A 15,248-nucleotide genomic window follows, 5' to 3' on the forward strand; every position below is an offset into this window, starting at 1 on the left:
CGCCCTCACGGCGGTGGAGCTGAAGATGATGAATTAATCCGGCGAGTCAAATATATACTCGGGTTTCCGCTTCTCGTTCCAGATTCTTCTCCTAACTTCTCTCCCTCACCCGTCGGTCTCTCCCTCTCCCTCTCGATCTCCACGCGGACAGGGCGGCGACGGCGTGGGCGGGCACGGAGGCTGCGGCCGGCCTCCTCCTCTCCCCCTCGTGCCGCGCCGTGCCGGCCGTGCCCGCACCTCCAGCTCACGGCGCGAGGCGCTGCCGGGTCGGCGGGCTGCGGTGCGACACCGCTCGTGGGCGAGCCAGTGGCCGCAGGCGTGACTGCCCCCGGTGATGCCTCCTCCATTCTGCTCTGCGTGTGCTCATGTGCTACAGGAACCCCCAACTGCCTGTGCTGGAGGTAGCGACCGCCCAGCGCCGACCCCATCCCCGGCATGGTGCCCTGCTCCCGCGTGGATACGCTCGCCGACGACAGCAGCGGAGGCTACGTAGACGACGAGGTAAACTCCCAGCTCCCCTCTCTCTTGCTCTCACTTTCTCTATTTTGATGAACGTCACACCACCTCGCAGCATAGACCTTGTTTGTGCAAATATGGCTCCAAACTGGCCAATGGAAAAAGGTTTAGAGGCTTTTACATGTATGCCATTAAAAAGTTTATAATTACACATAAGCCATTAAAAAAATTGACCACACACGAGTGCCATCGTTCTAAACTTCTTAGCTCTCTAAGCCATTCCGTCGGTGTTCCGTTCGTTTTTCACTGTTACATGTGGGCCCGGTCAGTATAAAGGTCCAAAATACCCTTCTCTCGTCCACACCGCTCGCGCTCGCGTTTGAGGCCGGCGGAGCTCGCACCCGCGCCCGGCAGAGCTCATGCTCGCGCTCGCTCCTGCCCCGGGCACCGGGCTTGAGCTGTTGCACCTACTGGCCGTGTGGCACAAGGGCCCACCGCACCTCCGCCTCACTGCCGTGCACGAGCACAGGGACGTGCTCACGCAGACTGCCATGGAGCTGACCAAGGAGGCGGAAGCGTCGCTCATCCCCCTGAAGCACGCCAGCGCCAGCCTCGGCGTCCCTAACAAGGCCGAGGCGAGCGAGTTGGCGGTGCACACGTCGGCGCCGAGGCCGAGCTTGATCACGGTCGTGTGTGCGGCGTGGCCGTCACCTAGCGCGCCGGCGCGCGTGCAGCACTTGACGCGGTACGCCGTGAGCGCGTGGAGCGGGAGGCGGACTCGATGTGGCGTGGCCGCGGACCCGAACGCCGGCTTGGCGAGGTCGCGGACGACGGGGTCGTCTCCCGGCTTGGCAGGGCGGCGAGGCTCAACTGTGCAGGCCGTTGCGGCCAGCAGCGGCGGCGTCCACTGCAGGCCGGGCTGCTCCGACCGCGCGGCCCTGGGTGCGGCGAGCGCACGCATGGGCGCACGCGGCTCGGGGAGCATGCGGTCGTGCAGCCATGGCGGCCGGAACTCGCGGGGCGGGGTGCGCAGGGCTAGGGTGGCGCTGGAGGTCTCACGGCCGACGGCCATGGCGGGCAGGGGCGCACGCGGCCATGGCGGCTGGAGCTCGTGGGGTGGGGCGCGCGGGGACAGGGCGGCGCTGGAGGTGTCGCGGCCGACGGCGCGGGACGCGTCCGGCGGCGGGCGCGGACGGGTGCTCGTCGGAGCTCGGCCATCGTCAGCCTCGCCCCTGGCCACGCACGGGACCGGAGGTGCCGGTCTGACCACCTCCGGCTGCTGGGGGCGCCCGGGGCAGGAGCAGCGCACGGCGCAGGAGGTGAAGAGCCCCGCTCGGCGGAGCTTGGTGACCGCCTCGGCGCCGCTGCTCCGCGCAGCCGCCTAGCCTAGCCCCGGCCGCCGCGAGCGCGGGCGCGGGGGAGCTCTGCCCCGGCCGCCGCGGGTGGGCGCGGGCGAGCTCCGCCCCGGCTAGCCGCCGTGGGCGCGAGCGCGGGCGAGCTCCGCCCCGGCCGTTGCGGGCGCGCGCGGGCGAGCTCGGCCCCGGCCAGCCGCCGCGGGCGCGGGCGAGCTCCACCCCGGCCGCACGCACGAGAAGAGAGAGAGAGAGAGAGAGAGAGAGAGAGAGAGAGAGAGAGAGTTTGAGAGAGGATAGGGATGAGAGGGGTATTATGGACGTTTTGACTGACCTGACTCACTTGTCAGGACTTCTAAACGGTGAAAAACGAACGGAACACCGACGGAATGGCTTGGAGAGCAAAGAAGTTCAAAACGATGGCACTCGTGTGCGGTCAATTTTTTTAATGGCTTGTGTGTAATTACAAACTTTTTTAATGGCATACATGTAAAAGTCTCAAAGGTTTATGGGAGTTTGGCTCCGCCAGATATGCCTCCATTTGTTTTACCACGAGTTAATACAAGATTTCATTTATTCTGCCTGATCTATGCGACTGTTCTTAGTGCCTGATCTATGTGACTGTTTTCAATGTGTGGACAGGTTGTGCTAAATCTCCTTTCTTTGGAAAGCAATGGGGCTGCAGGTATACATACATGTTTAGCCTTGCTAGAATATGTCATTGCTGCATGTTAACTATCTATTGCATTTTTGGGGGATTTTTATACTATACACACTACTAGCGAGCTTGCCATGTGAAGAAAGTTGATAAATATCTGTTCTTCTTGTCGCTTGTTTCTAAAATTTTATGCCATGAATGTAAGTGTGCTTCTTCCCCAGTTTCCTGTAAGTATCTATGATAAAAAAAGGTCACCCTCTATGTCTGCAGCCACATTATGACTGTTATCTGAAACCTTTCTCCTCCTATGTCAGGTTCATGCTACTGGCATTTTTATCCTAAAATATTTCTCCGTTGTTGTGCATTTAACACCCCCAAATTTACCAACCTTTCATATGTCAGGCTATGATTACGTTGCATGGTTAGATTTGCTGCTTTCACATTTGTTTTGATATTTGATATTATGCAATTGATTTATTTCAAATTTTTTAGCCATACCTATTGTTGTCTATTCAACCCTGGGTTCGTGCCTATTCATATGTGATCCCCTTCCTTCTCAGCCTCATGCCTCTTTTCCCAGTGAGTTAGATACCTGATTCAGTTTAAATTTCAATTCTGCCATGGAATCTTCGGCTGCTTATGAAATGGCTGCCTTACAGGCACTTACATGCTTGCAGACTATAGGTTTCATTATTGTTGACTACAGTTTACATGATCTGGTGTTGTATAGGGCCTTAAGTCAGCGTCTTCTCCCGATTGCAAATAGAGGTGTCCAGCTAGCTACGCTTATTCTCACGGCTCCCCAACATGAATCACAGCATCATTCAGAGTTGCCCATGAAGTGAATAATATAGGGAATTGTTTTTGAGTCCTTTTTGATTATATAGCATATTAACGCTCATTTTTTTCTCCCCTCCACGTGTATCTGCCTTTAGATGGTTGTCCTTTTTGTACTGCATAGTTTAAAAAAAAGAGTTTGTTTTGAAAATTCATGTTCACGGTTGCAATTTCTCTGGTCCCTGCCTCTTCTACAGCAAAAAGGAAAAAATTGTTAGGGCAGCTCCGTTTAGCTTGGACAGGTATCCACGCCAAAATTGCAGCAACTTCTATGTCTCTTGGACCTTCCTCTCTGCCTGTTTAGTTGGTGCACATTTTCCCTTTAATTTTACTGTAAAGCCTATCTCTCTTCTCATTGGTACGGCCACAAAGCAGGGGACTTCTCGGTCGCAAATATTGGCCTACGATGTGGTCAATTTGATGAAGCCTTTGTACAAGCCCTGCGAGGTTCGTGCTTCATGCTGTTCAAATCCATGTGTTCCTCTTTGGCTGTATCGACGCATTTCCAGGAAATAATCATCTTTTCCCCTTTCCATGGCGCTATCACAGTGTCCTATCCAGGAAGCTCCCACTATGGCTCGCCGGACTACGAGTGCCCCCATTGCCATGCTGTTTTTTTGGTACGGCGAAGGTAGTTGAATGAGTAAAATGACAGCATCAGCATCGCACACCAGTTCCACGATGTCTCAAACAGCACATGAAGATAGCGCCTGAAGACAACATCAGCATTGCCATCTCAACAAAAAATGTCTGAAGCTTTTCATGTACAATATGTGTGCTCGTTTACACACCAGTACCGCTACCTATATGGTTCCTTAATGTATGCAGTCATCGGCAACCACTAGCTGTACAATTTAGACATAACTTGGTCTGCAAAATATAACTGTCTACTGTGTGAACTCTACCTCCACCTTTCGCATGGAACATATGGATGTTGTAACTGCAGACTTAATATATTCCTGCAGATATGTATGGATATAAACCCTATCTTTATAAATCTGAAATTATCTGCTTACCGGCGCGCGCGAAGGCGTGCAGCCTTCACTAGTACTAGTAATGGGGGGGGGGGGGGGGGGGGGGGGGGGGCGCCGGAGCTGCTGCTGCCGCCAAAGCGCGGGACGCGCTGCTACCGTCTGCCTCCTCCGGACAATCAGAAGGCCACCGTGCTCCCTGTCCTCTAGCTGTAGCTGCCGCTCATCATGCACATCCACCACAGAATTAGAGGCGTCAGTCAGTGACAAACAGCCAGCAGGCAGCTGCACCATGCATGCAGCTATGATTTCATTTCCTCAATCCAATTTTAATTTTGTGACATCACAACGGAATTTCATCACAGATTTTGATAGATCCTCCCAAATTTTAACACTGAAAGCATCAGCTTCATAATTAAACAGCGGAGTATATACACACACACACGTGTAACACACGAGATTCACAGCGAGCCAAACAGTCCTCCGGTCCTATCAGCCGCCCTACACACCAAAACACTTTCTTCTGCCCTACAAACTAGCACGTCCTATGCAAGTTATGTTGCTTAGCAGTTAGCTGAGCTACCAAAAGTTAAAACCAAAAGGCCAGCTAGATGCTCTGCTCTGTGACGTGCTACCTAATTAATTAATTAACTCTGAAGACCTGCAGCTTCTCCTCACTTAAGCAACCAAGGTACCTCCCTCCACCTGGACTTTCAGTTTCAGCATACGTTAAATCAAGGATCGGCTCCCGATGGGTGCAGAGATCGGCATGCATCCCAAACGAAGGCAGTTGCCAGGTCCGGACCCTACGCAGTGACTCGTCACCGTAGGCGAAGAGATGCTGGTTGTCTCCGTAAGGTATGATTGGCGATTTCGACATGCGTAACTCGCTCACGCTGGCATGCCATGTCGGGCCTTCAGTGAAGCACATGTTACCCGTCCTCCTGATAAGGGTGTGGTGCCCTAATTTCCCCGAGCCAGACCGTGTAGGCGTTTGTGATAGATAAACTTGGGACGCGGAAGCCACGTCTCCTGATGGATGAACTTTGGGCCGGAAGGAAGCCACCAAGGGGTCACTTGATGGAGCCGCACGTGCTAGAGAAATGCATACACGCTGATCTCCCATCCCAGTAAGCAAATATGGCCTGACACAGAAGTACAGAACAAACATCAGAACCACAAACACCTGTACTCAGAATCTCAACAAATTTTCATGGATCTGAAAAAACAAAAATGCAGTTCCAGAAAAAAAAAACTGTCATTAAGAACTGCATAATACTGTGTTGTCAAACTTTACTCATCAAATACCTGCTTTGATTGTTATCGGCGTCCCACATGCAAGGACCTACAGCAGAGGCTGAAAGAACCTTCCTGGAACCATTGTTATCAATGACAGAGTGGAGGGTATGAACCGGATTCGTAGATAGCCCCACCATAGAATGCAAGGGTCTTGCAGTTTGACGGATATCAAATACCAAAACCATGCCGTTCTGCATAGATCAACAGACTAATTCATATAACACATAGCAAGCAAATCAATAAAGCTTCAGATGATATAATGAAGGATTAACCTGCAATCCAGCATAAATATGATGTGAACCAGGTGGACCTACTCCACATGACCAACCAGGAGCCTGCACAGTATTATTGTAGAGATATAAAAAAATTAGGTACAATATCTGTATATGTTGTCACCTAACTTTCCTATTCAAAGTTTCATCCAGTGAGGTTCACCAAGGTGGAAAAAAAGTCAAATATCTGGAAAAAAAAACTATTGTAGATCTTTAATTTTAAAGCAAAGCAAAGATGGTGGGGAAGTCCCAACGAACGTACTCCCATATGTTTATTCTGTTGTAGATTTTACAGGTCACATGAGTCAAATTTTTGAGGTGGTATGCTTACTTATTTATTGTACAACATATTTTACAAGGACCTTCTTGGAACAATAAAATGAGACAATAGCATTAGGTGCAAGTGTTTAGAAGCAAGTTCAGATAATTACCGGCAAATCCCAATTAAGAGCAACGCTGTCAGTTGTCATGCTGGTTCCAAAATACATTATGCTGATGGATAAGTCTCATGTGTGGCTGGTCTTTGTGGGGCTATGATGCTCACATGGTCATGGTCCTTGTGGCTGTTTTTCTGTTTTTAGGACAGCATATTAGCATCTTAGACTAGCATCTTGGCATATGCTTGGCTGGCTAGCAGCCTATAAATATGTAACCCCAACCCCTCAGGTTAGTATGGCATTTGTGTGAGCTTGTGTGAGAAATAGACAAGAAAATTGTCCCAACTCCTAGTGTCATCCTCTCTCGATGAGAGTAAGAATTCTCCTACTACCAAGAGTGAGAATTCAGCGACTAACAACTGGTATCAGAGCCGTATTATCCTGTAGCCTGAGCATCTCTTGCTCATCTTCTCTCCCAGCCCCACAACAGCCCCAACTGTTGGCAGCAGCAGCTCCTCCGGCCGCTCCTGTTCACTCCTCTCCTAGCTCGTCTGAAGCAGCCCTCTCCCCACGCAGCAGCCCCCCGGTAGCGCGTCATGTCCGCAGGGCAGTCTCAGCGCTCGGTCGCCTCGAGCACGCGGCGTCGGCAGGAGGCCGAACTTGCCGCGGCAGAGGAACGCGAGCGAGCGGCGGCAGAGACCGCTGCGGCGGCGGCAAGGGCGTCGAGGCTGGCAGCGGCGGAGCTGGCAGTAGCCAGAGCGGAGGCGGAGGCGGCGGCGGCGGCGAATGCAGCGGAGGTCGAGGCTCTGCGCGGCAGCATCGGCAGCTCCATTTCCGCTGACGACACCGCCGACGCGGACCTCGAGCTGCTAGGGAGGGAGGCAGCGCGAGCGCGGGCGGCGCAGTGGGCAGCCGCGCACGTCCACGAGCATGGCGGTAGCCCAGACAGGCGCGGACGCGCCGGCGGCGCTCCTGGAGGAGGCGCGCACGGCGGTGGCGCTCCTGGGGCAGCCGCGCACGCCCACGAGCGCGGCGGCAGCCCAGACAGGCGCGGACGCGCCGGTGGCGCTCCTGGAGGAGGCGCGCACGGCGGCGGCGCTCCTGGAGGAGGCGCGCACGGCAACGGTGGCGGACGGGTCGATGGAGAGCGCGGCCTTCACAGGCAGCGTGGCTCTCTCTCCCCGGATCGGTACCGACGGGTCGATGGAGAGCGCGGCCTTCACAGGCAGCGTGGCTCTCTCTCCCCGGATCGGTACCGTGGTTACCACGGGCTCCAGGCTGTTGTCAGGGACGTCGGTCCCGGCGGTGGGTGGCCTACCCTCACCAAGACCAACTACGTCGAGTGGGCTGCGGTGATGAGGGTAAAGCTCCAGGTGCGGCACATGTGGGAGGCAGTCCGGTATGGCGACGTCGACTACGACCTAGATCGACGGGCGCTGGATGCTCTCATCGCTGCAGTCCCGCCCGAGATGCAGTTCTCGCTTACCAGCAAGCGGACTGCCAAGGAGGCTTGGGACGCCATCGCTGCGGCACGCATCGGCAGCGATCGCGCCCGCAAGTCCACACTGTAGGCACTTCGCAAGGAGTGGGAGAACCTGGCCTTCAAGCCAGGTGAGGACGTTGATGACTTTGCTCTCCGTCTCAACACTCTGTTGCAGAAGATGGTGCAGTTCGACGACGACACTTACGGCGAGGAGAGAGCTGTCGAAAAGCTCTTCCGCTGCGTCCCCGAGAAGTACAAGCAGATGGCTCGCTCGATCGAGTCTCTGCTGGATCTCTCCACGATGTCGATCGAGGAGGCGATAGGTCGCCTCAAGGTCATCGACAGCGATGAGCCACAGTCCCTCTCGGGGCCCATCACCACTGGCGGGAAGCTCCTCCTCACTCGGGAGCAGTGGCTTGCCAGCCAAGGTGACCGGAGGAAGGGGGAGCCTTCTTCCGCGACAGGCGGCCGCAAGCGTGGCAAGCCACGCAAGGCGCGCAGAGACGCCCAGGCCGGGGCGCGAGGACGTGCCGAGGGTGATGCCCGCGGAAGCGCCCAGGGCGGCGCCGCCGGCAGGCACAAGCCGACACGAGACGACGCCTGCCGCAACTGCGGCCAGCTTGGCCATTGAGCCAAGGACTGTCGACAGCCACGACGCGGCCAGGCCCACGTCGCACAGGCGGAGGAGGAGGAGCCGGCTTTGTTCATGGCACATGCCAACATCGAGCTACCTCCAGCGGCACCGGCCGCAGCGGCTCTCCTCCACCTTGACGAGCCAAAAGCACACGCCCTCCTCGGCGACAGCTCCGGCAACGACAAGACTGACGGGTGGTGCCTCGACACCGGCGCCACCCATCACATGACCGGTCGACGGGAGTTCTTCACCGAGCTTGACTCTAGCGTCCGAGGCTCCGTCAAGTTTGGGGATGCCTCCGGCGTGGAGATCAAGGGCGTCGGCTCCATCATCTTCACCGCCGTGTCTGGTGAGCACAGGCTGCTCACCGGAGTCTACTACATCCCCGCGTAGAGGAACTCCATCATCAGCTTGGGACAGCTGGATGAGAACGGTTCGTGTGTGGTGGTTGAGGACGGAGTCATGAGGATTTGGGATCGTCGTCGTCACCTTCTTGCCAAGGTATCCAGAAGCGCAAATCGACTCTACGTCCTTAACGTGCAGGTGGCACAACCCCTCTGTCTCGCTGCTCGTCGGGACGACGAGGCGTGGCAGTGGCACGAGCGTTTCGGGCACCTTCACTTTGAGGCCCTGAAGCGGCTCAGTGCCACGGAGATGGTGCGAGGTCTGTCGTGCCTCGACCATGTGGAGCAGCTCTGCGACGTCTGCGTGTTGACGAAGCAGAGGCGACTCCCTTTTCCCCAGCGGGCGAGCTTTCGAGCCAAGGAGAGGCTCGAGCTCGTGCACGGGGACTTGTGTGGTCCGGTGACACCGGCCACACCGGGAGGACGACGCTACTTCCTGCTGCTCGTCGACGACCTCTCCCGCTACATGTGGGTGATGGTCCTCGGCAGCAAGGGAGAGGCTGCGGACGCCATCAGACGCGCGCAGGCTGCTGCGGAGGCGGAGTGCGGCCGCAAGCTGCGCGTGCTGCGCACCGACAACGGCGGCTGAATTCGCGTCGTACTGCGCTAACGAGGGCATTCAGCGCCACTACTCCGCGCCGTACAGCCCGCAGCAGAACGGCGTCGTCGAGCGGCGCAACCAGACGGTTGTGGGGATGGCTCGGGCCCTCCTCAAGCAGAGGGGGATGCCGGCTGTCTTCTGGGGAGAGGCGGTGGTGACGGCCGTCTACATCCTCAACCGCTCACCTACCAAGGCGCTCGACGGCAGGACGCCGTACGAGGCTTGGCATGGGCGCAAGCCGGCGGTCTCCCACTTGTGGGTCTTCGGCTGCCTCGCGTTCGCCAAGGAGCTTGGCCACATCAGCAAGCTCGACGACAGGAGCACTCCGGGAGTGTTCATCGGCTACGCGGAGGGCTCGAAGGCCTACCGCATCCTCGACCCGAAGACACAGCGTGTGCGCACGGCGCGCGACGTTGTGTTCGACGAAGGGCGAGGATGGGCGTGGGACAAGGCAGTGGACGACGGCTCGGCTCCGACGTACGACGACTTCACTGTCGAGTACGTCCACTTCGAGGGAGCTGGGGGAGTAGGCAGTTCTTCTTCGGCGAGCGCGTCTACCCCAGTCTCCGAGCCTCCACCGACCCCGGCACCTGCTACTCCGACAGCACCACGCTCTCCAGCCAGGACCTCGGCTGCGATGAGCTCTTCGCCGGCTCCACCACAGCCGGCAACGCCACGCACTCCAGCACCGACAGGCACCACTCCGGGCACATCTACTCCACCACCAGCTCGTGTCGAGCACGGCCCGGTTGAGCTCGCTACTCCGCTCTCTCACGACGAGGAGCGCGTCGACGCGTACCACGATGGCGAGCCGTTGCGGTACCGTACGGTGGAGAACCTTCTCGGCGACCAGCCGGTGCCGGGACCGGTGCCTCACGACCTGGAGGCGCAGTTGCACCTTGCGTGTGACGACGGCGAGCCTCGGTCGTTTGCAGAGGCCGAGAGACACGCGGCATGGCGCGCCGCGATGCAGTTGGAGATGGATGCGGTTGAGAAGAACCGCACCTGGGAGCTTGCTGACCTTCCTCGTGGTCACCGCGCGATCACCCTTAAGTGGGTGTACAAGTTGAAGAGGGATGAAGCCGGCGCCATCGTCAAGCACAAGGCTCGCTTGGTGGCACGAGGTTTCGTGCAGCAGGAGGGGGTCGACTTCGACGACGCCTTTGCTCCCGTGGCACGGATGGAGTCCGTGCGACTCCTCCTTGCGCTAGCTGCCCAGGAGGGCTGGCGTGTTCATCACATGGACGTCAAGTCGGCGTTCCTTAACGGCGACTTGAAGGAGGAGGTCTATGTGCACCAGCCGCCGGGATTTGCGATCCCCGGCAAGGAGGGCAAGGTGCTCCGCCTGCGCAAGGCCCTCTATGGCTTGCGGCAGGCACCGAGGGCGTGGAATGCCAAGCTGGATTCCACGCTAAAGGGGATGGGCTTCGAGCAAAGCCCGCACGAGGCGGCCATCTACCGACGGGGCAATGGAGGTAATGCCCTGCTGGTGGGTGTCTACGTCGACGACTTGGTGATCACCGGCACCAAGGATGCAGAGGTGGCGGCATTCAAGGAAAAGATGAAGGCCACCTTCCAGATGAGTGACCTGGGGCCTCTCTCCTTCTACCTGGGAATCGAGGTGCACCAGGATGACTCTGGGATCACGCTTCGACAGACCGCCTACGCCAAGCGCGTCGTTGAGCTAGCTGGGCTCACCGACTGCAACCCAGCTCTCAGGAGAGGCTGAAGCTGAGCCGCGACAGCACGACGGAGGAGGTGGACGCTACGTAGTACCGGCGTCTTGTGGGGAGCCTTCGCTACCTCGCCCACACACGGCCGGACTTGGCATTCTCCGTCGGCTACGTTAGTCGGTTCATGCAGCGACCGACGATGGAGCACCAACAGGCTGTGAAGAGGATCATCCGCTACGTTGCGGGGACTCTCGACCACGGCCTCTACTACCCGAGGTGCCCTGGGGCGGCACACTTCGTCGGGTACAGCGACAGCGACCACGCCGGCGACATCGACACCAGCAAGAGCACGAGCGGGATCCTCTTCTTCCTCGGCAAGTGCCTCGTTAGCTGGCAGTCGGTCAAGCAGCAGATGGTGGCCCTGTCCAGCTGCGACGCCGAGTACATAGCGGCCTCCACCGCTTCGACTCAGGCGCTCTGGCTCGCTCGACTGCTTGGTGATCTCCTCGGCAGAGACACTAGAGCGGTGGAGCTCAGGGTGGACAGCAAGTCCGCTTTGGCCCTGGCAAAGAACCCCGTGTTCCACGAACGCAGCAAGCACATCCGGGTGAGGTACCACTTCATCCGAGGCTGTTTGGAGGAAGGGAGCATTAAGGCGAGCTACATCAACACCAAGGACCAGCTTGCGGACCTGCTCACCAAGCCCCTTGGAAGGATCAAGTTCCTTGAGCTCTGCTCCAGGACCGGGATGGTTCAACTCTCCCACAAGACGACGCACAAGACTTAGGGGGAGAATGATGGATAAGTCTCATGTGTGGCTGGTCTTTGTGGGGCTATGATGCTCACATGGTCATGGTCCTTGTGGCTGTTTTTCTGTTTTTAGGACAGCATCTTAGAGGACAACATCTTAGACTAGAGGACAGCATCTTAGCTAGGACAGCATATTAGCATCTTAGACTAGCATCTTAGACTAGCATCTTGGCATATGCTTGGCTGGCTAGCAACCTATAAATATGTAACCCCAACCCCTCAGGTTGGTATGGCATTTGTGTGAGCTTGTGTGAGAAATAGACAAGAAAATTATCCCAACTCCTAGTGTCATCCTCTCTCGATGAGAGTAAGAATTCTCCTACTACCAAGAGTGAGAATTCAGCGACTAACATATGCGAAGTGTTAGAAAGAACTATGGTGAAACACAGTATCAGGCAATTAGGGAAAAACAGTAGGAACCACAACTTCCACAAAAATTCAGCACAAACCTGAAAAGTGATAGCCTACTTCCTAGTGATGTAAAAATAGCAGAGCCACCAGGCAGGATACACATATCCCTAACAGCTTTGGTATCGGGAGGAAGATGGATTTTGCGTTCTTCATGGTTGGACAGCATGTTAATCTATTGGAATAAAAAAAACAATAGAGTGAATAATGTAAATCTAAAGGTGATAAGAATAAGCACCACAGTTCATCTGGCACTGCAGAAACTTTAAATTGTATACCTTGGTAAGAACATATTCAGCACCTATAGCAGTCGCCCTTCCAGAAACAAGTATTATTTTGTTAGATGCGTCTATGGTCATGACTCGAGCTCCATCCACAGGTAATTCATTCTGCAAAAATATTTTTGACATTTGAAGCTATGTCATCAATTTAATTTAGGCTTTGTTGTTGTTGTATTCACTGACAATGGGATCAGACAATTATATGTCTTTTTTTTTTGGGGTGTGTGTGTGTGTGGTGGTGGTGTGTGTGTGTGGGGGGGGGGGGGGGGGGGGGGTCAAACAATTAAATAATCCTAGAGGCACTGGCTCTATAAATCCCTATAGTCTGATACTTAGCTTTGTTTAACTATTTGCCATAGCTGCATCAATTCAAGGTACTCGCAATTACTCTCTAATAAAGCCATGAAGTGGAACCTCACAAATAGTCAAATACACGAGTATGAGATATGGCAATGTCAGAGTGAGATATTTCATGAGAAGTGTGATGGGAAAGAAATTAAATTCTTATATGGTTACCTGTAAGATAAAATTTATTGTTGCTGGGGTAGGTGGCTCCAGATTTGCGACTTCATATGAGTGCTCAGCCACTTTCTTTACAGAGGAACCAAAAGAGAATTTAAGTAAAATACCTTACAATGATTAATCACTGAAAATTTAACTGTCATTACCTGTCTCTTTGAGCTACCACCATCACTCTGCCTCTGCAAGTGAAAGGCACAGGTCACAGTTAAATGACAGCATAAAGTTCTAGTTGAAGTGACAACCAGCATCTTTGTAAAGTGAACAGAGAAACAAGCAGCCAAAGGTGGCTAGACAAACCTTGGTAATCTCCTCAAACATTTTATCATGGCGCACAACCTTCCGGCAAGAAAATACAAGATAGAAAAATTATAAATACTAGAAGCACACAAAATATTTCTTTTTGTACACTCCTGTTGCTGAGAAGGAATGTACAGCTAGAAGCTAAAGGGCCACACAAATGAATTATAATGAGATTAATTACCTTCTTTTTCAGAGAACCAATTTCCTCTCTTAAATATGAAATTTCCTGAAGAGTTGAAACCAGCTTTAGTTCACAACCAATAAGATTTGCAGACAAAAAAAAAGTAAAATAACCAATCTAACCTTCTCAACTTCACTATTAGGAATGGCAACCTCTTGTGCATAGAGATTGATGACGTCCTTCTGTTTAAACCTTTTGGCACACTGAGGGCACTGAAATATTAGAAGAAAGGAGAAACTTCAAATCGCAGAGAATGATATCTCCCAGAGACGGAACCATGACCAAAGTAATTAGAATAGCCCTCTGGCAAACACACCTTCGCACTTCGGTTCCCATGCTGGGTTAGCCACCTCTCTAGGCAAGATCTCCCATAGACATGCCCACATGGAATACAACTGCAGAGAATGTCACAGAGTTAGGCGTTTCAGGTGGTACCATTGAGCATTCAAGACAGGATAAGATTGTCCTCTATGAAACAGCAACTGAAGTTGAACAAAGTACTCCCACTTCCCAAGTTTTAAGTCGTTTTAGACTGTCCTAACTCAAAATTCTCTAGGTTTGACCAAATTTATAGAAAAATGCACAGACATCTACAATATCAAACTGGATTCATCAGATACACCATGAAATGTATTTTGATAATACATTTACTTTATATTGTAAATGTCACTATATTTTTTCTATAAACTTGGTCAAATTTAGACAAGTTTGACTTAGGACAAAACTAAAAACGACTATCAATTTGGAATGGATGGAGTATACGAGCAACAATAGAAATTTTTATGTGCAACGCTACATTCTCTGTGAACATTCAATTCTCTTGCTAGTAGAAATTGAACAAGGAAAAACCACAGAAGGCCTAGCCATTTCTATCCATGTTCCGAGGATCAATCTTAATGAGCTACGGCTTGTCACCATTCATCTGAATTTTACTCACATCAGAAGTTAGTTCCGAGAGATATCTCCACAATAGCTACAAACAAGAAACAACAACAACCACCAGAAAAGAGCGAAAGGTGCATTGGTCACCCACCTAATGCGATGCGGACCTTGGGAGGTCCACGGGTCCATACAGACGGGGCAGGTGGACGTGTTGGCCCTCTCCACCGCGGCGCCGGCGCCGGCAGCCGCCGGCACCCCGGAAACCCTAGCTCGTGGGGGTGGCCCGCAATCGCCCGCGACCAACTGTACCCCCTCCTCCTCCTCCTCGTCTTCTTCATCCTCTTCCTCTTCCTCTTCCTCTTCCTCTTCTCCATCCTCTTCCTCTTCCTCGTCGGCGCTGGATCCTTCGGCGCCGCCATCCCCTCCGTCCTCCTCCGCCACCGGTCCTCCCCGCCAAGCCACCGGTCCTGCCCGCATGGCCATCTCTTCGTACACCGCGTCGTGGTACGCGTCGATATCGTAGAGATCGAATTCGTTGTAGGGCGACGGCGCGAGTTTTTCTTTTTTTGGTTTGGCGAACCGCGAGGGCGCGTTGGGGTTTGGGGGATTCGGGGTAGAAAAATGGAATCGGTGACAGGACAGGACAGGACACCACGGGGGGAAGGCGAGAAGGTGCCCGAAACCGAAACCGCCACAAGGCCACAACCGATGGGCCTAGCTGCCGTGGGTCTTTTGGACCCATTGGGCCTTGGATTGTCAAATTTCGCCGTCGAACCTTTTTTTTTTCTATGCTTGTTTGAGAGAAGACGGTAAACTGGTATTGCATCCGTCGCCAAAAGAACGCAGT

General features: G+C 54.1%; 1 protein-coding gene across 2 annotated transcripts; it reads right to left on the minus strand.

Moving 5' to 3' along the window:
• Window positions 1–4,612: 4,612 nt before the first annotated feature.
• Window positions 4,613–15,008, minus strand: LOC136450801 (uncharacterized). Of its 2 annotated transcripts, XM_066451421.1 has the most exons (13): window positions 14,553–15,008; window positions 13,836–13,914; window positions 13,642–13,731; window positions 13,520–13,564; window positions 13,336–13,374; window positions 13,185–13,217; window positions 13,033–13,107; window positions 12,514–12,624; window positions 12,277–12,410; window positions 6,277–6,316; window positions 5,846–5,908; window positions 5,583–5,764; window positions 4,613–5,419 (listed from the first exon to the last, which is right to left on the minus strand). In XM_066451421.1, exons 1-13 carry the CDS (start codon window positions 14,882–14,884, stop codon window positions 4,918–4,920), a joined length of 1,725 nt encoding a protein of 574 aa, XP_066307518.1. In that variant the 5' UTR covers window positions 14,885–15,008; the 3' UTR covers window positions 4,613–4,917. The 2 variants fall into 2 exon arrangements, with proteins under 2 accessions (XP_066307518.1, XP_066307527.1); XM_066451430.1 differs by lacking the exons at window positions 4,613–5,419; window positions 6,277–6,316 and having other exon boundaries at window positions 5,635–5,764.
• Between the last annotated feature and the right edge of the window lie 240 nt (window positions 15,009–15,248).

Source organism: Miscanthus floridulus, chromosome 1 (genome assembly GCF_019320115.1).
Source record: "Miscanthus floridulus cultivar M001 chromosome 1, ASM1932011v1, whole genome shotgun sequence".
Taxonomy (NCBI): domain Eukaryota; kingdom Viridiplantae; phylum Streptophyta; class Magnoliopsida; order Poales; family Poaceae; genus Miscanthus; species Miscanthus floridulus.